The 22722-nt window shown below is 42.5% G+C and overlaps 3 protein-coding genes across 3 annotated transcripts; 2 read left to right on the top strand and 1 right to left on the bottom strand.

Moving 5' to 3' along the window:
• Positions 1718-2748, top strand: LOC110429804. The gene has a single exon (XM_021446432.1). The coding sequence runs from the start codon at positions 1990-1992 to the stop codon at positions 2377-2379; it is 390 nt and encodes a 129-aa protein (XP_021302107.1). The 5' UTR covers positions 1718-1989; the 3' UTR covers positions 2380-2748.
• On the bottom strand, positions 8084-10471 carry LOC8067189 (subtilisin-like protease SBT1.2). The gene has a single exon (XM_002441768.2). It carries the CDS (start codon positions 10447-10449, stop codon positions 8263-8265), a length of 2187 nt encoding a protein of 728 aa, XP_002441813.1. The 5' UTR covers positions 10450-10471; the 3' UTR covers positions 8084-8262.
• On the top strand, positions 17791-20650 carry LOC8074865 (putative disease resistance protein RGA3). The gene has a single exon (XM_002442735.2). It carries the CDS (start codon positions 17999-18001, stop codon positions 20648-20650), a length of 2652 nt encoding a protein of 883 aa, XP_002442780.1. The 5' UTR covers positions 17791-17998.

Raw genomic sequence — 22722 nt, 5'->3', positions numbered from 1 at the left:
GGTCATTTTGTGGCGTTGACTGAGCACACACGGACACGTGGTAGGGGCGCCACGATACGGTGACGACGCGGCAGCGACGACTCCATTGCTCGTCTTCCTTCCTTCCTTCCTTCCCCTTGTCTCCATCTCTCGTGCAAATTTCTTTTTTTGATAAAAATCTCTGGCGCAATTTTTTTGGTCGATGAAAATCTCTCGTGCAATTTTGTTTTTTTGATGAAAATCTCTCGTGCAAATTTCTTTTCTTTTTCTTTTTTTTTTGTTGAAAATCTCTCGTGCAAATTTTAAGACTAGGGAGAAGAAGTCCACCACGCTATCTGTCTCTTCCCACCAGCTTCCATATTGCATTTACTTCAGACCTTATTTAGTTTACCCAAAAACAAAAAAAACTTTTCAAGATTTCATGTCACATCGAATCTTGCGGGACATGCATAGAGTATTAAATATAGACAAAAACAAAAACTAATTATATAGTTTGCATGTAAATCACGGGATTAATCTTTTGAGCCTAATTAATCCATGATTGGATAATATTTGTCAAATAAAAACAAAAATGCTATAGTACCGAATCAAAAAAATAGAACTAAAAACAAGGCCTCAAACGTCTTTGATCCGATGCCTGCTTCGATCCCTTCCCTTCCATCCATGGAGATACTAAGGCCTTGTTTAGTTCACCCTGAAAACCAAAATCTTTTCAAGATTTTCCGTCACATCAAATTTTAGAGCACATGTATGAAGCATTTGATATAAACGATAATAAAAACTAATTGCACAGTTTGCCTGTAAATCACGAGATGAATCTTTTGAGCCTAATTAGTCTATGATTGGATAATATTTATCAAATAAAAACGGAAATGCTACAGTGCCAAAATCCGAATTTTTTTCGGAACTAAACAAGGCCTAATACCCCAAAAACTAAAAACTTTTCAAGATTCTCCATCACATCGAATCTTGCGACACATGCATAGAGCATTAAATATAAATGAAAACAAAAACTAATTGCACAATTTACCTGTAAATCGCGAGATAAATTTTTTAAGCCTAGTTACTTCAAGATTGGACAATGTATGTCAAATAAAAACGAAAGTGCTACAGTGTCAAAATCCAAAAAAATAAGGCCTTGTTTAGATGCGAAAAGATTTTGAATTTCGCTACTGTATCACTTTCGTTTGTTTGTGTTAAATATTGTCCAATCATGGACTAACTAGGATCAAAAGATTCGTCTCACGATTTACAAGTAAACTGTGCAATTATATTTTACTTTTTTCTATATTTAATGCTTTATACATGTGTGCCGAAAAATTTAATGTAACGATGAATCTTGAAAACTTTTTGGTTTTTCGAGTGAACTAAACGAGGCCTAAATCTAGTTCTAAAATATTTTGCAAAATCGACACTATAGTTTTTTCGTTTGTATTTGATAAATATTGTCCAATCATGGACTAACTAGGCTCAAAAGATTCGTCTCGTCAATTTCGACTAAACTGTGCAATTAGTTTTTATTTTTGTCTATATTTAATACTTCATGCATGTGTCTAAAGATTCGATGTGACGAGGAATTTGAAAAATTTTACAAAATTTTTTGGAAACTAAACAAGGCCCTATACTACAATCACGACGCAAGCTTACGCTAGCAAAAAAGAATAAAAAGCAGAGGACCAATGGAAACGCGAGCCGTTGGATATACAAAAGCCACACGGCGTTCACAGTCAGTGATACGCGGTTTCGTCCCCTTCATTTTGATCGGCTGGCTCCTTGGTCTCCAAGCCACCGGCCACCGCCAGTCCGCCACCGCCAGTCACAGTTGTTTCCCTCCACCGCCGGTCGCCGCCTATATAAATCTCCTCTCCTGTCTCCCATCCTACCTTACCTCCTTCTTCTTCTTCTTCTTCTTCTTCTTCTTCTTCTTCTTCTTCACACATTCCACTTTCCACCCAACGACGACCACACGTCTCTCTCTCTCTCTCTCTCTCTCTCTTTCTTGCATTGACCATGGCCTGCACGAGAACCCAGCAGCAGCGACTCCGGCTCCGGCCGCCGCGAGGCAGCCGCAGCTTCGTCCTCACCGCGCCCACGCTCCTCCTCCTCATCCTCTGCCTCTTCTTCGCCGTCTTCGCGCAGCCTTCCAGCTGCAGGCCTCTCGGTCTCGGCGACGACCACCACACCACCACCACCAGCACCAATAACGGCGACGTCATACTGCTGCCTCTACCCGCCGACACCCAGACGATGGTCGTCGCGGGCGCGGCACCACCGGCCGTGTCCACCGAGGATCAGGATCGTCGGCGGCATCGGCTCGCCGCCGGCCGCCACCAGTGGCTGCTCAACAAGAAGCCCCGGGGGAAACCACCGCCATCCGCCCCCAGCAAACGCACCAACTGATGGTTTCAGCTCATCTTCAATCTTGAGCGTGCTTTCCGCCAGCGACAGCGAGGCAAAAAAAAAAAAATCCTCTCTCTTTTTTCCTTCTTTTTCTTTGTTACTCCGTATTAGATGACACAACAGACTGATAGTAGTTTTCCCATTCTATTCATTTTTTTTTAATTTTTTTTGCGGCTTGGCTGGCTACAGTCTGCAGGATGTAAATATAGATACATACATATATATGATATAAGTTTAGTATATACAGGTTCAAAGTTTTTCTGCTCTTGTACATGTTCTCTTATGGAGACGTGGAAATGGTTGCGACTGTGTTCACCTTACAGAGGATCGCATCTTTCATCGTTAAGGAACCCTGTCTTTGAACTACCATGTAATTATTAATCTTATATTGCGTCCTTCAATTCTAGTTCTAGCTAGCGCGAGATTAACTTTTATTTAGTCTTGTCCGGTAAACTCTTTCCTCCTAACCTAGCTAGCCCACGGCTGCAAATTTATACTTCAATCAAAACATGCTTAGACTGGCTCCAACAGTCCGAACCCATATCTGAGACGTATTGGGTGGTTTCGGTAGTGTACAACAAAAGAATGCATGACCCAAAATTCCTCTTTTCCAGCAGCCGAGGCATACTCCATCTCGAGCCCGACTTAATCACCCCGATCATAATCTCTAACGAGTCTGCCACCGTGGGCACCCCAGCCTCAGTCGGTCCTCTCCCCGACCCCGCGCCGGCATCCACCCTCACACCCACCTCTACCCTTGCGCCGATGATCCCACGTCTTTGGCAGAGCGCCTCCTCGACCCGTTGCCTCTAGCTCGCAGTCCTTCCCATCGAGGCGTTGGCCCGTACACCTTCCTAGCAGTGACGGCGGTCGCTCCTCCACCCTCCCTCGTGGATCCACGGCAAGGTGCGGCCACCGGTAGGGACCGGGGACGGTGGGTTGTGGCTTCTAGGGGCAGATCTGGTGGCAGCGCCCATCGCCCTTCAACCACGGTGGCGCCACCATGGATGAAAGCCTCCAGATTTGGGTCAAGGTGGTGCCTCTTTTACCTACTCTTTTGGAGGGCAACGGATTTAGTGCAAACTCATCTCCCGTGTAAACTGTGCAAACTCTAATCTGGACCACATGATGTTGATCCAAGGGCATGGAGAGATTGGGTAATTTTGCACTTAACCGCCCGCTCTTAATCACACTTTTACAATTCCCTCCTTCCACCTCTCGTCCCCTTGGATCAACATCCTGCGGTCCAGATTAGAGTTTGCACATGAGATGAGTTTGCACTAGATCCGTTGCCCTTTTGGAGGCCATTTTTTCCCCTATGCATGATGCATTTTGGGTATGGGTAGTGGTATGCCTAGGCTGTTGGAGACAAACGTAATGTATTTATGCTATAACTTGTATATAACTCTGATATCTGCATCCATTTTTTCCCTTCTTCTACTAAGTATAGTTTGCTAATATAAGACTGGTATGTCAATTACATTCATTATTAAAAAAGTTATGAACTATTTTTAAGACCATACATTTTTTTTATAATGTGTTGTTGAGAGCTGTGACCTTATTACTTAAAAATTGATTAGAATAGATCTTCTAGATAGACCTAAAGATACATGCATGTTCTTGTTCTTGGATCAAAGCGAGGGAGAGACCGGCAAGTAGGGGAGGGGGAGGGCATTCCGTCAACCATTTTTTGACCTCTGCATATATGACTGGCACGCAAAGCCCCTTCCACCTCCAGCAGGCAGCAGCCGTGCCGCCGGAAAGGGGCCGGGTCCACGCCGGCGGGGACAGGGCAGGGTCGACGGTGCGTGGGCGTCAATGCGGCGCATTTTACGCGCTTTCCCTTTTGCGTCCACGGGCATATGTCGTCGAGTTGTCGATCATTTATCCTGCCGTGTGTGTGTGCGCTGTGTGCATGTTTATTTATTTGTCTTTGCTTCTTAACAAAGATACCTTTTTCTCTGCGAGAAAAGAGTGAAATATTGTACCACCCTCCGTCATGAATTATAGTTAATTTTGTTTTTGTTTTCAGGCACATAATTCTCTACTATGCATCTAGATATGCAATGAGTCTAAGGTCTGGTTTAGTTCACGAATTTTTTGGCTTTGGCTACTGTAGCACTTTTATTTGTATTTGATAATTATTGTCCAATCACATACTAACTAGGCTTAAAATATTCATCTCGTAAATTATAATTAAACTAGCAATTAGTTTTTATTTTTGTCTATATTTAATACTTCATGCATGCGTCCAAAGATTCAATGTGACGAAGAATTTTAAAATTTTTTGGGAACTAAACAAAGTCTAAATACATGATAAAAGTTGTTAATGTAGAAATACGAATATGATGTATAAATTGGAAGGTCTGATCATAGTTGAGAACACACACCCCCCTTGGAGCTTGCAATTATATTCCGCATAGAGAGTTAGCACTCAAAAGTATTGCATGCCACGCCCCCGCGACGCTCCTCCCTAGGGCGACAGGGCCGGCTCCCCACTACGTCTCCCCATCCTTGCCGCCGCTCAAGCACGCGGCTTGTGTTGCCCGCGACGATACAAGGACGGCGGCAGCGAGCCCCCTTCTCTTCTCACATCCTTTCCCTCCTTGCGCGCGCTTTTGAGGTTGGTTGCCACCCTCGATTCCACTGGTCGAGGTGAAGTTTCGGTGGTCGGGAGCGCAGATTCTTGTCGAGGTAGGCTGGTCTGGTGATCTGACGCTCTGATCTACCCTTTTTGGCCACATCGGTAGTGGTTGCACTAGAGGATAGAGGATGCTCGTTGACGACACAAGGGATGCGGTTCTCGCGGCATGTGTTTGCGAGTTGTTGCTGCTGCTGGCAGTGGGCGTGGTGGCATGAAGCCAAGCCATCGCTATCGTCCCCCACTCCCCATGGTTGGCTGCTGCTCAGCCATGTCGGTGGGTGGCGTGCAGTGTGGGCCTAGTCGGACAGCCAGTTCTGGCCATTCGACGGTGTTTGGCGACGAGGGGTGGGTTCGCCGCTACAGCCATGGCGAACTCCTCAACAGGCAACATGGTCGACTGTTCTCTTCTTTGGTGATCTGCGAGGAGTTGGTGACAACTCAGTTAGCTGCGGCCCTTTTTGGATTGGTGCCATGGTGGGTGGTCGAGCATGTCTGCGACCAGTCTTCTGCAGTTGTGACAATCAGTTGTAGGCGGCTCTTTGTGGTTGGCTGCGGGCATGGGGAATTGACATCGTTGTTGATTTGTCTGCAACAGCTTTCATGTGGCCATTCGTGGTTGTCCAGCGTTTGGTGGGATAGTGGCGGCTTTGTAGCTGGCGTCATGCTGACAAGTCACGTAGGTCTATGACTTGTTCAACATAGCAACATCTTCCCACTAACGACGGCTTTCTACGTACATTGCCTTGGTGGCTAGCATTGCATGGTGTGACTAGTTTTGTGCGGCAGTGGAGGGCCTTTTGTTTTGGGGTTGCTTTCGGGCAAAAGCCTTGCTCGATTCTATCGATCTGGCAATGGTGTTGCTTTATGCATCAATGTTCCTCGTTGGAGGCATTGTCGTGAGGTCCCCCATCTTCTAGGTTTCTCTTGGTTGAAAAACCTAGAGCCAGTCTTTCGGTTGACGGTGGCAGTGTCTAAGGACATCACAACCTCCTTGGAGGCATGGTTATTGAGAACCCTCTCCCCCCAACAAAAGCTCGCCTCACTCGCCTAGGGTGATTCTTCATCGTTAGTGCTTAGGTTTCTTTGGTGATTGTCGTTGTGTGAGTTTGTAGTGTTGTGTCTTTGTAACCTTCTTCTTTATCAATACATGCCCAATGAAGCTCTTGCTGGTAGCTCTTCAAAAACAAAAATACTCCATCTATTCTAAAATGGAACTCACTCTATCCTTGTAGATATATAGATATACAACTTTTACTTAAGAAAACTTTCTACAAACCATGTTGCAGTTGTGCGACACGGAACAAAATGGTCACAAATCTAAGCGAGTTAGAATGCACTCTCGAAAGGTCTGGTTTAGTTCGCGAAAATTTTTTGGTTTTTGTAGCACTTTTGTTTGTATTTGGTAATTATTGTCCAATCATAGACTAACTAGGCTCAAAAGATTCATCTCGTAAATTATAGGTAAACCGTGCAATTAGTTATTTCTTTTATCTATATTTAATGCTTTATGTATGTGTCCAAAGATTCGATGTGATAGGGAATCTTAAAATTTTTTGGAATTAAGGCCTTGTTTAGATCCGAAATCTTTTTTATATTTTGACGCTGTAGCATTTTTGTTTTTTTTGAGACACATTTTCGTTTGTACTCAATCCATATCAAATTATAAGACGTTTGACTTTTTTGACACCAGATTTGACCATTCGTCTTATTCAAAAATTTGTGTAAAATTTCACTTTTTTTTGTCATGACTTGGTTTATTAATAAAAGTTTTACAAGAATGACTTAAAATTGACTCTGTTTGCATAAATTTTTTAAATAAAATAAGTGATCAAACTTGAGATAAAAAAGTCAAACGTCGATGGAAGGAGTATCTGATAATTATTGTCTAACCATGGACTAACCAGACTTAAAAGATTCGTCTTACAAATTGCACACATAATTAGTTAATACTCTATGTATGTGCATTTGATGTGATGGCTCAATTTTTTTTTTTTTGGATCCTGTAGCACCACCCCTCCTCCACTTGCAGTTGCACATTCCCTAGTAGCCCCGCCCATGGCCTCGCAGGCCGCATGCTTAGCACTGCACTTTGTGCAGGCCGCACCCAGCTCCACACCAGACCAATTTTTGGGCCAGGATGGGTTTGGGCCGGGTGGAAAAAGAGTTTGGTTATTTCGGGCTGAAATAATCCTGTCTCACTGAGCATTTTTTTTTTGAGTCAGGCTTGGGCCTATAGGCGGGTTGTCCAAAGAGTTTATAGTGTAAAATAGCTGAATTAAGCATTTCTAGCCAGGCTTAGATCGATAATTTCTTTTTGAGTAACAAGATCAGTTCTTAGGTCCTATCATCTTCAAGAGTTTTCTATATTTTGTTTCTCAAAATACGGTGTTTGCCAACTCACAGATTATATTAGTATAGGAAGGAAAAGAGGTCAACATCTCCAAAAGTTTTCTATATTTTTATCCGAAAAGTTTTTTTCTCGGTACCTTTTTCCCCACGACTTCGTCTCATGTTTTGCATCAAGAACCAGAAATTTGTTTATGTATGTGTTTAAGCCCTCCCACTAATCTTTCTCTTGCGTTTTTCTCACCTGAAACCACATTTTTCCTTTCTATACGTGTTTAAGCCCTCCCACTAATCTTTCTTTTGCGCTTTTCTCACCTGAAACCCGTCTTTCCTCCTTTTCCTTTCCCACCTCCTTCTACTTCTCCGGATGCACGCTCCCAAACCATGCGTATATTGCGCGCAGGTGGCGGTGGTTTGCCAAGTGCGAAAAGATAGAGAAAAGATATGGAGAACTCTTGGAAATGATTTATTCTCTTTTTTCCTAAAAAAATAGATAGGGATGAAATATGGGACACTCTTGGGGTCCATGGCGGACAAAAACCAAGCGGTGCTCAAGTCTACTCCCAGATCGGCCAGCCATGCCCACACCACCGTCGCCGCACCAAGCTTGCCTCTTGTATCATCCAGAAACAAGGGGGGAGAGAGAGACGGGTGAGAAAAATAAGAGGGGAGAGAAGACAATGGAGAGATACAAAAAATTAATATAGGCATATGTAAAGAAATCAGATATATATTTTTTTTGAGATTGACGGATACAATTTCTATGGAGCTTCTTAGTGATATGGAAGCTACAGAAACTCTATTAATAGTTGCAGAGATACCAATATTGATAAACTTATTATTTAATATTAGTAGCAGGCTTGCAAGCAAGTCCTAAACTCACTAAGTTTACATTAGAATATTACAATGGGGCTCCTCACAACTTGTTTCCCAAACACCCAAGTGAAGCTTCCCTCCGCATGCTTAATTTTATTGGCATCCCAACTTAAACTCACAACAAATGTTTTCACCTCTTTTGCCTTGGTAAATTCTAGCTTGTTTGGTGAAATTGATGCCGTTACTCCCTTCGGCATATCAATGTCCACAGTGTAGGTTGAACTTGCCTCGCCTACATTGGTGACCGTCCTATTCACCACAAGTTTGCCAAGTTTCGCATTCACCGCAATCGAAGGATAATTCAGCTCAGCTTCAGTGATTTTCCTTCCTTTCCTACAGGCATCCTTCTGATGTGTAACTATCTCAACTTCAGAATCTGTGTAGCCAAGTCCGCATAGGTACAAAATATATTGCTCCTCATCGGTGTCATAGATTAGACCTGGATTGATAGCTCGAGAAGGGTTAACATGTCCAGCACCTATACTGAAATGACCAGCTGGATTGAATTTTTCATCTAGGATTGGCTTCTTGTTACCATCTACTGCATAGGCTGTTGTCATGATTGCCGATTTGATTGCTGCAGGTGACCAATCTGGATGAACACTCTTGATAACAGCTGCGATTCCACTGAGGTGAGGTGCAGACATTGATGTTCCAGAAATGGAATTAAACTTCACAAAATTTGCACTTGTTGGTGGTCCAACTTTGAATGGCCAAGCTGCAATGACATTCACTCCTGGTCCAATGATGTCAGGCTTAAGAACACCAGGGCTTGCTGTGCTTGGACCACGTGAAGAGAAGAAAGCAACTACAGGAGCTGGAGTAGTTCCCAATGATGTTCCCTCGTAGACAATTGAGGCTGTTGGCTTGTTGCTAGAGTTCTTAGCATACTCTCTAATCATAGCAGCATCTATGGGATTCACATAAGATGCTGGGAGGACATGTGGTTCAGCAAAAGTATTGTGCCCACTCACTTGTTTTCCAAACACTATCATCCCAGCTCCGCCAGCTTGCTTGACAGTTTTTCCAATTCGGATACCAGAGCTACCAGAACCATCAAGATCACAAGCAACAACCTTCCCTTTAACATTCCCAGAATCTAGCTTGTACGCTAATGGCAAAGAAACAAGGTTAGATGGTTGGTAGGCTGACTCACCGACAAATGAGCGGCCATCACCTAGCTTGACAATAGCTTTCATCTGTCGGTCCATTGTACTTGCACCAACCGTCAGGACCCAAGGTGCCTCGTTGCTTAGTGTGCCAGATGATGGACCTGAATTTCCTGCAGAACAACTGACAAATATCCCTTTCCGCATGGCAGAAAATGTGCCAATTGCCAGTAATTCTTGATGGAATCGTCGTGACCGACCACCAAGTGATATAGACAGTATGTCAACACCATCAGAAATGGCTGCATCTAGTCCAGCCACTACATCTGAGTTCCAACATCCCCATACGCTGCACACTCGATACATAGCAAGGTGTGCATGTGGGGCCATGCCAGCAGCGGTACCATTTCCATTTCCAAGCACACTTGCACCTTCTACGAATTGTCCGGCAGCTGTGCTTGCAGTGTGTGTGCCATGGCCAACATTATCCACTGGAGGCACATGACCTCTAGAAAATGATCTGCCACCAATCAACTTTTTGTTGCATTTGGCATCTCCAAAGTCACAAGACCCACGCCACTTTGCTGGTGGTGGCTTCATTCCATCATCATGGAATGAGGGGTGTGACATGTCTATCCCTGTATCTAGCAAGCCTATGATGGTTCCCTCACCCATTCCTATGCTATTCCAAGCTCCTCCATTGGACCTTAGCCCTAGGAATTCAGGTGTATGGGTTGTCAAGAGTGGTATAAGGTAATCCTCGTATACATTAAGGACACCATCTCTTTTTGTAACGTACTCTACCTCAACTTTCGTGAGGTTCACAGCAAAGCCGAGAATGGCTTCTCTATAGGTATAGATGAATGGTGTATGAGGCCTAGATGCACCCATCGATGATGGTGGGAGGAATGATCTATACCATGTCTCAAGGTTAGAAGAGCTCATATCTGGGGAAAAGTTTGGTGGAGGGCGCACACGCACAATATATTTCTGACGGTTAGAAATTTCAGAATTGACATGATGGGTCGGTGTGGTGTAGATTAGAAGGCTTGCAAGAACAAGCATTGCCAATAGGAGTCTTAGATTAAGATCCATGCCTGGTCAAACTAGATGTGAGAAATGTGTCCATAGATCTTTGCTACTGACCTATTTATAGAAAATTTAAAGCATCAATATGTGTTCCACTTAATGATTTCAACTATTTTAGTATCTTTGAGTTTTTTTCTTAACAATAATGGTTGCAGATATTTTCTATTAAGAATGATGGTTATGGATATAGTTGGAACTTATTTTTATTCCATAGCTTCTAACATAATCTGGCCATTTATTGCAAGAGATATATATTCTTGTAATATATGGATACTCTTGATGTATTATAGTGTTTTGTATTAGAGAAATATATATTTGGATATCCTCTACTAATACAATGGCTACTAGAAAGATTTATTTTCTTTTGTTTCTACTTAAAAGTAGTCATTCTCATATTTATTACTACGGGAAGACTTTTAGTAGATTTGACATTACTGATAGCATCTATAACTATATATGCATTTCAGCATTGACTATTTGGTATCCTTGAAAGTTGTAATAATATTTATCACAGGATATAGTTTCATTAATAATGTAATCAGCTTCTAGAACTAAATTGATGTTAAAATAGATTTATCACTTAACACAAACTATGCATTGGTGCATTGGATTACTGTGTATTTAGTTTGAGTATTTCTTAGAAAAGATAAACATAATTGGATTATTTTGCATTCTTTTATCATTCAAGCTATTTTTACTAAATGCTCTTGAAATTAACATGGCAATTAAAAGTATAACTATATGAAAATGAATGCATAGTTATTAGACACAACAAAACATGTATTATCATCACTACAAATATCTAATTAAGAAATAGTGTAATATGACTATTTTGTTTTATTTGTTCTTATAACTAACTAGTACTTACAATTATAGGTCAACTTTCCTTTTTAATAGATTCAACATCACTATTGGTATTTATAACTATATAAAATTTGGCTCTTGGTCCCTAAAATCCCTTGAAAGTTGTATGCATTTATGAAAAGAAATAATTTCTTGATGCTACATAACTGGTAACATTATATGGAAACTAATATATGATCGTTTGGTACATTGGCAACTGTTCTGAAGTTACAATTTATGTTCTTATTTATCACATAATAGAGTTTGTTGTTTTGGTTTGCAATAGATCATTGTGACATTACTTTGAACTAGTGGACATGCATATTGGGCACACATACATCATTGAAATGGAGGAACAAGAATTGTTTAGACTGTAAATTTCTGTAACTCATGGATTTACATCATTGATGCAGTGTTGGTATTTTAAAGACGCGCACAGATAAGATCCGCAAGCGCATGGATACCGTTGTAGCTTTCACCCGGAGGGTTTTAAATATCGTATCCACAGGGAAACGTGTGAGTCAACTATGATTTCTAACTTAACCAAAAAGGGTGAGTGAAAAAGATATAAACTATACTAGGGATAAAATCTAAGTGGTAACAAGATAAAAGGTAAAGGAAGATCAATCTAGTATGGGGTCGATAATAGGAGTATAGAGAGGATAACTCAATCATGGGTTTCTACTTCTAACTTGGGTAGTCCGTGTCTTCTACTACTCAACTGGGGAAATTACTATGGAAGACCGCAAACAGAGTACGAATCTACCATGTAATAAGGTCTGAAAGACCTTCCTGCTAGACCTACAGACGGGAGGTGGACTACAAAGGACTCAATGAATGTCACGTTCGTGATCTACCACCGATCCGGAATATAGGTTGCATCTATGAGTAACCCTAGTCTAAGCGCCACGCTTACACTATGATTACACTCTAACCTAGTGCACTAGATTAAAGCACTCAAAAGAGACTCGTAAACTAGAAGAATAATATAAACAAGAATCTTACTTGAATAAGAAGTTGATGACCCGAGCCTGAGCCATCTCAGGACCGGACAGAGCCCGATCCTGTCGAAGTACAAGTTGATGAAGAGGCACCGACAGGCCGGCGCCTCCTCTGAACTCCTCCCTCGCTCTCCATCTCTCTACTATCTAGAAGACTAGATCTACTCTAAGGGCGAAAGGTTATCCATTCGAGGGACACCTCTCAAGCCCAAACCCTAGCTTTTCTCTAGAGGATGAAGAATGAATAATCTGAATAATGGGTGCCTCAAACCCTAGGGTCTACCCCTCCTTATATAGGGAGGTGGGATGAACCGCAGCCCTCGGATCAAACTGACCTTTGTTAACAGAGGAGATTAATCATTAAATGCGGTTTAGCACCGATGTCAAAGCTGAGGCTGACAGGTGGACCCGCCAGGGCGCCCGCTCTGCTTGGCCGCCTTGGCCCAGTGTCAAGTTTTGTTCTCCTTTGTTCTGGTGCCTTCCTGAACCTTCTAGATCATATCTTTTCACGTGTTGGCTCGTTTCTCTCTATGTAAACCTGACATATGGGTCTCCCTTGGTTCTGTTCTGATCACCCCCTGCAGAAATAGACATTCACCAAAACTCGTGGAATTCTGTCAGTGTACCTTCTATGTTGGTGATTGCTTTTAAGCCCTTTCTCTATTCTCTTGTTGATATAAAAATGATACTTATCTATCGTCAACATGCAGCAGACATCATACATGATGGAAGCATCTAGGCCCCTATTTTGGTTTGGCTATTAATGATGGAACAATCATTGTGACTAAAATGTGTTTTTTACAACAAATAATGATGATTGATTGATGGGAAATCATGGTTTTCATGTTCTCATTGATGGATTTCATTTCATTTTCAAAAGATGAGAACAAGGCTATGGGTAGACTAGTTCTAAGTGTTGATTGAAGTTGAGAGACACTTGCGGTGTGTTTGGTTGGTGTGTTGGATGGAATGGGATGCAGCGGTTCAGTCCTTGGTGCTATTAGGTTGAACAGTGGGACGATGGAAACTGTATTCCAGCGGGGGAGGGAGGGGGGAGACAGGGCCTTCGCTCGTTGTGGAGGAGGTCCTATGTAGGAGATTGGTGAATAACCAGGATTAATTCATCCACCAACTAACTTCATAGGTATTTACATCCCCCTTTTTATAGGGTACAACTCCCCCATTGCCAACTTACATAAACGCCCTGTGATGGTGGCAATATATCCTAGCATATTCCCCTAATGTACTAGCCCTGTCAAGGTTATAAGTGTAACTCTCTTTGCGAACCGCCTTTAGCTCCATGGGTTGTGGCATAGGTCCATGTTAAGCCTGCGACGAGGCCTCCACATCGAGTCGGCCCATCCAGCACCTGTGCTTCCGGCCTCCAAATCGGTAAGCACACAGAGCCTCTAGTCTGGCCTCATGGTTAAGGTGTCAGGCGATACCATTGCCACCTTCACTTGTCCTCACCTGCACTTCACACATGATTCACTTTAGGTTAGTGATGTTAATTTTAACTCATAGTCTAGGCCTTGGTCCTTCTCTGGTCCGAAGGCTCTTAATGGCTCGCACATATTAAACCCTTCACAAAGTCCCTAGAACCTTTGGTACTATCCATTAGCTAAAACATACTAGCAATCCACCTAGTAGGACCTTCACCTTTCACACGCAAATGAGCCATCGATATAGCCGGAGGGTAGGGTTTTTTGTGCTGGTGTCTGGACGCCATTGTGGCCTCCACTCGTGTAGGGGCTTATGTCCCAATAATTTCCCCCTTTTGAGGCCAAGGTCCGATCTTACGGACCATGAACTCAAAAACTCTACTCTAGAGGCGTGTGGTGGCGTGCAAATGGTTGTAATGCTTGAGCTTTGTTTCTCCTCTCACTGAGCTCCATTTGCTTGTTGCCTCCACTACTTCTAGCTGAAGGTTCCACTTCTCCCCCTGTTGTGTGGGATTAGACCATTGGCTTTTGTACTGTTTGTGAAGTGATCGTTTGGCATCAGGTAGGTGGAAGGTCTTGTCTTGTTAGTCGACTATTATGACGTGGGAGCTGAACCGCCATCGTGCTTCCCATATAAAGGGGGTGGCGAAGGGTTGCCTTACCATACCATACCATACCATACCATACCTCTATCGCCGTCTAGCCTTTCCTTTCATGCGTTAGACATTCTATGTGTTTGCTTGCTTCTTGCTTTCTTCTAGATTTTGTGGTGGCTTCTCCTTCCTTTTTGCACCCTGGCTTTGCTGCCTTTGTCAGCCACCTACCACCACTTACTTTGTGCTAAGGCTAGTGGCTGACCTTCGTACTTTGAACAGTGTATGGTTGATCTCATCATGGCTCAAAAGCTGGAAGAGGATCTGGCCAAAGTTGAAGCCTCCATTAGTGATCTTATCTGTGCAGACAAGTTTAAGGTGATGGCTGACCCAACTTGGGATTTTGGTGAATCTCTGGTTACGACAGAGGACATTGCTGAGATGGTTGAAGCAGGTTTCTTTAAGGAGGGGCGAGAAAAGATTTCCCCCGCTGGGCAAACTTTTACAGATCTAGAGGAGGGCTATGTGGTTGTTTTCCATGACTTCTTTACCTACGGCCTTCGCTTACCTCCGTACGGTTTCCTTTGCCAAGTGTTGGAGACCTTCAGGCTTCAACTACATCATCTCACTCCCAACATCATCTTGACCCTTAGCAAGTTTTGTTGGGCATGTGGGTCGTATGGTGTTGTTCCTCATATTGATACCTTCTACACCTACTATGAGTTATAGAAGCAACTGAGAAGGTGACGGCTGGCAAAGTTGACAAGATTGCTTGGTATAGCAGTTGCACATTTATTCCAACGAGGCTTCAAACGGGTGCTCGTCTTGAGATTTCCTACTACTAGAAGAACAAATGGGATCGAGAGTTGATGAAGCTTTGGTTTTATGCAAAGACTCCCAACTTGACCCGCAGACTTGAAGATGGCATGATGGTGACTCTTTGGCCTTATGCGTCCAAAATGTTGGAGATGAGGCCTCTAACAAAGGTTGACCCACCTGCAGTTGTCACACCTGAGAGAGGCCTGCCTTCGTTCTGGCTGATCGCTACTCAAGAGGTCAGGATCTAGTGGAGGAGATGGTTGCTTCTAACCTTTGGCCTCTTGGAAGGAGAAACAAAGCATTTCTCCTCGAGATGGTCCAGGTTTCGGTCTTCAGCCCTCACAAGAGGGCTTCCTTTTCCTTGATTTGACAAGGTCATCAAAGGTGCCCAAGCCAAGGAGGCCTTTCTTAAAGATGTTGAGACCTGCGCTCGACGGATTATCGGCAAGATGATCGACAAGGAGTATCTTGCACAGAAGAAAGATGCCCTGGCTCAACCGTGTTTTGCAAGAGTATGGTATTCATCATGATGAATACAAAATCCCTATTGATGTGCTGGCAACGTTGGAGAAGAAGAAAGATGCTGCCGCAAAGAACATCGCAGCAGCGGCAGAGGCTAGGAAGAGGAAGGGGGTGGGACTAGAAGGGTTGTTCCCAGGAAGCTGAAGTTGCCCGTTGCTGCAGAGGTTTCTGCTTAATGGGTCCCTGCTTCAGCCTCCATTTCAGCTTCTGCTGTGCCCTTTACTGGTGGTGGGGATAGAGTTTTGATGCCTCCAGCTAAAGATGCTTGTGATGCGGTACCAAAGGCTTTCGTTGGTGACTGAATTGTTGCATTTTTGTAACAACTAGAGCCTTCTGTAGTTAATCGAAACATAGTCATTATATAGAACGCATTGTATTTCAATATAAATTTTAGAAGTCATAATACACTCTATTTTAGGATAGAGGGAGTATGTATGTAACAACGCGTGTTAAATAAAGACTTCATGTTAAACTTCTAACAGTGGTGAAGGCAGTGCCGCCGCACGCTAGGCACTCGGGTCTTGGTCGGGTATGCCTCTGCAGTCTGTACATGCTCTGCTTCTTACTTCCAGCTACCCGGTAGTCATGATTTTGTTGTGTTCCTATTTACAGTTTAAATACATTTGTATTAAAGAAACACACGGGAAAAAATGAAGAGGACCAAGGAATTAACATGGGGAAATCACTGCATTCTCCTGTTTTGCTAAGCCTGAGTTAGTTGCATTCTTCTAAAGTGACCATTTTCTAATTCTAGGTTGTACATGCCCTAACATATTTTCTTTTTTTTCTTGGAAAATGAAATGTTCCAGACATGCCCTAAGAGATAAAAGCAGTACAAATTAATTAGGATTTCAATGAAATTGTGGGTGTGTTCTATACATTGTTCAGTTTTTGGACAAAAGAGTCATTTGCAAAGGGGCTTTGGCTATTTCACCATTGTACACTTGGAAAAGAGATGAATGCATGATTTGTGGAGGTGCTTCCCAACAAGTCCATATCTTGGGGGACAAGTTAGCTTTCAAGGAGGGGAGAATGTCAGTTGTAGAAGGGAGAAGAGGAGGGTGTGGCGGAGGAGTGTTGTTGCGTGTCCAACAAGGGAAGGAGCTGAGTATCCCAGTGTCTAATATAATGGCGGCGCTTGCCCAGCCAGCATGCCTGGGGAGAACGAGGGTGGCCGTAGCTGTAGGGATGAAAACGGATCGGATACGGACGGATATCACTCATATCATATTTGTTTTCATATTTCTGGTCGGATTCGGATTCGAATACGGATAATGTCAATCATGTCGGATAACATATAATTGGATGTCGACATCATAAATATACGATTTAAGTATTCGGATACGTATACGGTATCGGATGTTGAATATTCGGATTCGGATACGGACAGATCTGAACGTCTCGAATACGGTCGGAAAATATCCGTACCGTTTTCATCCCTACGTAGCTGCATCGCCCCGCTCGCGCGCTGGTTGCTGTCGCCCTGGGCGCGTTGGGAGAGAGGGAGCGAGCGAGAGGGGGAGAGCACGGAGGGAGAGGAGCAACGACAGGAAAAGCGTCAGGGGTCGCAAGGAGAGCTGAAGAAGCATCGGGAAGGAGAAGCGACTCAAAGTAGAAGCAGCGGTTGTGTATATATTTGTTTGCCTGGATTCTAATAAGAAGCTAAAGAAGCTATAGAAGATAATAAGAATTAGAAGAAGTTGCTTCTGGCCGAAGCCGCTCCAGACGATCGCAGCCGTACGATTGAAGATCTAATGGACAGGGGATTTTGGAGTGACGTGGCACCTGCTTCTCGCCTTGGAAGCTACCGGCTCATTTAGTGGAGAATGTCAGGAGTTCACTTGATGGGCTTGTTTAGCGCGCCTGCGTGCCTGGATTTGGGCCTCGGTTCTGTATAACGGCATATAAGTTGAGAACCATCTTTAGGCGGCAACTAACGAAGAACATAATCATAAACTTGAGTATGCTCTGAATGCTATCTCTGTTCTCTTCCTCATTTCTTGCTGTTCTTTTCTAAATTCTTCCTTCCACTTAGCAATTCCATCTGTGTGGGTGTGGGTGTGTGCAATTTTCTCTACTTATGGACTCGTGCAGGCTGCTAAAAGTTAGTTGAGACTCGATTAAGGTTTCTGTCATTCTTAACCTAGAGTTGCTGCATTCCAACCGTAGCATAGTCCATGTCATTGCTGCAGAACTACGTGCTGCTAACTTGAAGGAAGAGGGCAATGATATACCCATTCTCCCCAAAAGTGATGTTAAGACCAGACTCAAAAGCACCTCAGATACTTCAGAACCTACTATTTTCTGTGGGCGGCATGTCGAGAAAGCCAAAATTATGGACATCATCACCGGAGACTGGTCCTCTCACTATGACCTTACTGTTCTCCCAATTGTTGGTCTAGGGGGTATGGGGAAAACAACCCTTGCACAACATATTTATAATAAAGAAGCTGAAACATACTTTGACGTGAGGATATGGGCATGTGTATCAACTGATTTTAGTGTGCCCAGATTGTTGAAGGATATTTTGGAATCTAAGTCTTTACATGAACTCAGTAAGGGGTTAACGGGAACACCAGAGAAACAGATTGAACAAATATTGACATCTAAAAGATTTTTGCTTGTCCTTGATGATATGTGGGATACTGTTAATAATGATGGATGGGACAGGCTGCTGGCACCATTTAGAAAAGGGCAAACGAAGGGTAACATGATACTGGTCACAACTCGGTCTCCATCAGTAGCGCAAATTGTTAAAGTAAAAACAACTGATAGCACAATAGAGTTGGAAGGTTTGGATCAAGTGGCATTTCGTGAGTTTTTCCAGTCATGTGTATTCGGTGATGATAATAAGTCAAAAGATGATCACAAAGAATTAGACGACATTGGAGAAGAGATAATGAAAAAACTTAAAGGCTCCCCTCTAGCAGCAAAAACTGTAGGTAGACTACTGAGGAATAACCTGGATCAAAATCACTGGAAAAGAGTCCTAGATAGTAAAGAATGGGAACTACAAACTGGTGATACTGACATTATGCCTGCATTGAAGCTCAGCTATGATTTTCTTCCTTTTCACCTGCAGCATTGTTTTTCCTACTGTGCCTTGTTTCCGGAAGACTACAGGTTTACTAGCCAACAGCTCATTCACTGGTGGACAGGTCTAGGTATTCTACAGCCTGGTCCTCAAAATAGAAGCCTCGAAGAAATCGGGCAGACCTATTTGGATGATTTGATTAACCATGGATTTATCAAAAAAGATACTATAAGCAGTACAGATACTGAGTATAGTATCCATGACCTCCTACATGATTTAGGACTCAAGGTTGCATCACGTGAATGTCTTAGCTTAAATTCCTCTAATGTGGTCCCACCAGCAGAAATTTGGCCATCTGTACGTCACTTATCTATCATCTTAGATTCTGTAGATGATGGAAAAATTGCCGATTTTATAAGTGGGCTAAGAGAACTAGTATTTGGGAGAAGATTGAAGATTGATAACTTACAAACTTTGATGGTGTTTGGGAAATTGGATGAAAACTTCACTGATTTTTTGGGATATTTGATTAAAAAAGCAAGCAGTCTTCGTGTTGTGAACTTGGAAAATATGCAGTCTCGCATGGAGTTTCCAACACTATGCCATCTACGTTACTTAAGGCTTGGGTGTAAACGTGACCTATGGCTTGGGTTGGAACCTCAACTTGAGATTCATCTACCAAGCATGCTTTCTAGGTTTTATCATTTGAGGATTCTTGATCTGCAAGAATGGAATGGGTTTAAATCTCATTTACCCAGAGACGTGAGCAACCTCACAAAACTAAGCCATTTTGATGTCTGGCACCATGATTTTCACCCTGACATTTGTAATGTGGGAAAGCTACACTTATTGCAAGAATTAAACAAATTTGAAGTCAGAAATGAAAGCACTGGGTTTGAACTAAAGGAACTAGGAAAATTAAATAAGCTAAGAGAGCTTGGAATTTATGCCCTTGAGAGAATAAACACAAAAGAAGAAGCAGCTGAAGCAAAACTGATAGAAAAACAATGGTTGCAAAAGTTAGAACTGGTCTGGAGTAGGAGCGTGCCAGGATTCCTGTGCGATGGAGAAGGACTAGTTCTTGAAGGGCTTCGAACTCCAAGAAATCTTCAAAGCTTGCGCATTGTTGGCCATGGAAGTCACTCTGGTCCAACATGGTTGGGTAGTAAGCAGCACTCTCCCAAAGCTCTACAGCTTCTTTATCTAAAAGGCGTCAATTGGGAACTGTTTCCATCATTGGTGCACTTGGAGAGGCTTCGTGACATCGAACTGTGTTATATGCGCAGCTTAAAGGAACTTGGTCCAGGATATTTTGCCAAGACACTAAAAAGCCTAACACTAATTGGCTTGACAGGACTGGAGAGCTGGGTTCCAGGGGACCATGGTCATTTGTTGTCTTCACTGGAAAAGTTGCAAATTACCGAATGCTCTCCTCTCGTGTCAGGATACCCTCTTGTGAGCCTCTTCATTCAACATTCCCCAATCCTGAGTCACTTAGTGACAGATGACTTAACTGGAGCCCTTGCTGTGCCCACCTGCAGCATCCTCTCATCCTCCCTCAGCAGGCTAATCCTTTCTGGAAGCGAAGGGGTCAAGAGCTTCACCGAGCAGCAAGAGGATGTCCTTGTGCTCCTCACCTCTCTCCAGTACCTCAAATTGGATTATTTTCCCAGTCTGCTGTGCCTCCCTGCTGGTCTGCATAAACTCGGCAACCTCAAGACTTTGGAAATCTCTTGTTGTAGTTCTCTCAGGTCGCTGCCTGAGAATGGTCTGCCTAGTTCACTCCAGGAGTTCATTTCCAGAGAGGACTGTTTCCATAAAAGATGTATTGAGGAGCTAAACACGGCGTGCAAAAATTACACCCGTGATCATCCTGGGATCAAGCTACAATTCTTAGAAGATAATACGTTATACAAAATACGGGAATGGCACAAGATAAGGAATTTATGGTAATTCCCATTTTACTTGTCCATATCATTCTGCATCTACGTACTTGCACATTTGCAAACTACATCATGGCTGTGGCTGGTGTCCTCCTCTTCTGGAAGAAAAGTCGGTAAGTACGACAAATTAAATAATCTACTTCTCGTGCAGTTAAATGTCCTCACATTTATGCATCTATAAATGATTGCTTTTCCAACTTGTGGCTTCGGTCCTTCCACTTAGATTAATGTAAGGATATATGCTCCGAATCACCATAAAAGTGCTTTTCTCTTCAGTTGGAATTTGATGTGCGACATGACTATATTTGTGAGTTGATTTTTTGATCCTGCAAGCTTACTGGATCGAGACAGAAAATAAACTATAGCTTAAGCTTTTTGTTGTACAAGAACATGCTCAATGTTTCAACAATGTTCATAATAGTAAGATTTTCCTATGAATTCAGAATAAATACATAGCTTTAGCAACTGCTTAACTTATCCAGCATTTCATTCCAGAAAATTAGTAAATACAGTTTTACTTTTCCTTTTTCCGCTATGAGTTCTGATAACTATATATTACTGTCATTTCTATCTTTGTTTGCTTCTTTTTACCCAACGGAATATTTATCATTTACTTTGGTCTCTTCTGCAGAAACAGCTTTCTTTATTTAATGCTCTAGTAGCTTTCAAGACATAATTCACACCTGCATTTCTCATTGAGGCATCAGTGTTTGGCTACTTTCCAATCTCAGGCTTAGGGGAGCAAAAAGAGCTTGGCATAACTGTTCAATCAGCAGCCACAAAATAAATCAACCAAAGAAAAATGGCAAGTGAGAAGAGATTCATCAGATCAGTCTGGCAGCTGCAGTCAAATGAGAGTGATATAAGTTTCCAGTTACTGCGGTGGTTCAAGGAATTTTCTCAGTTGGCAGGTTCAGGCCTTCAGGGCAGTGCGACTTGGTGATGACTGATGACAGTGTTCATTGGGTCTGAAAACAGAAGGATTATATGGTTTTGGTATTTAATTCTCCTGCGGACGTCTTTTATGCTATATGGTCGTCATGCAAGTATGCTTTCCATTTTCCAAGTGTGATCACAAAAGAATTCCATTGTACATATGTGCGGATGTACCTACCATTACTAACAATGCAAGATATGGAAATAGGCCTATGTTGGTCCCGTGGTTTTTTACTCCTCATGTTGAGGAGTTTTTTCCACGTAAAATCATTGTCGTTGCGCACTTAACTTTGAATTCCCATGGCATTTCTATCGTCTGAATCCTTCATGCAATATTGCCTAACAAGGAGCAATAAATATGCAAGAATGCCCCATATCATCTTGACATGAATGGAGTCAATTTAGATATTTCACCACTACTAAAAGCATGCACATTCCTACTAGAATTTTGTGTCACTTATATGTCTTCTTTATATAAGTTACCCCAAGTTACATTGTTTCATGTTATTTCTGAAAAAATTGCATAATCATGGGAACAAAGAGAAAAATGACACCTTAAAGAAAGAAGCACTACAAATTGGCCTACATAACATACATAATGCCACAAAGGGTCCACGTATGTTTCATTTGGGACTTGTGAGCCCGGTGCTTCTATAAAGAATTACCTTTTAAGAAATTGAATTTGGCAATATTTGACATCTGACTCTTTTATTTCAAATGAAGCAAGTTTTTTTTACTGTCCATACTATCGAAAAGGTGATATAGGAGGAAACATGTATATTGAAATTTGGGGAAAGTTTTCTGGCTGGCTCACTCCTAGACCAGAGTCTCTTTATCCTTTTCTTCTCAATATTACATATAAGCCCTCTTACAAACTACTATTTACACCAACACTCCCCCTTAAGATGGGCTAAAGATATCTAACATGCCCATCTTATTACAAGTCAACTCACTCTCATTAGGTCCTAAACCTTTTGTGAAACAATCCACTAATTGACTACATGATTTTACATAACCCAACTTTAGAATCCCACTATCCAGCTTCTCCTTAATGAAGAATCTATCAATCTCAACATGTTTAGTGTGATCAAACTGGACAAGATTATTTGCAATATTGATTGCAGCTACATTGTCACAGTGAAGTAT

Source organism: Sorghum bicolor, chromosome 8, assembly GCF_000003195.3.
Source record: "Sorghum bicolor cultivar BTx623 chromosome 8, Sorghum_bicolor_NCBIv3, whole genome shotgun sequence".
Lineage (NCBI taxonomy): Eukaryota > Viridiplantae > Streptophyta > Magnoliopsida > Poales > Poaceae > Sorghum > Sorghum bicolor.
Note: the sequence above shows the minus strand (reverse complement) of the source record. Positions and strands in the feature narration are given on the sequence as shown.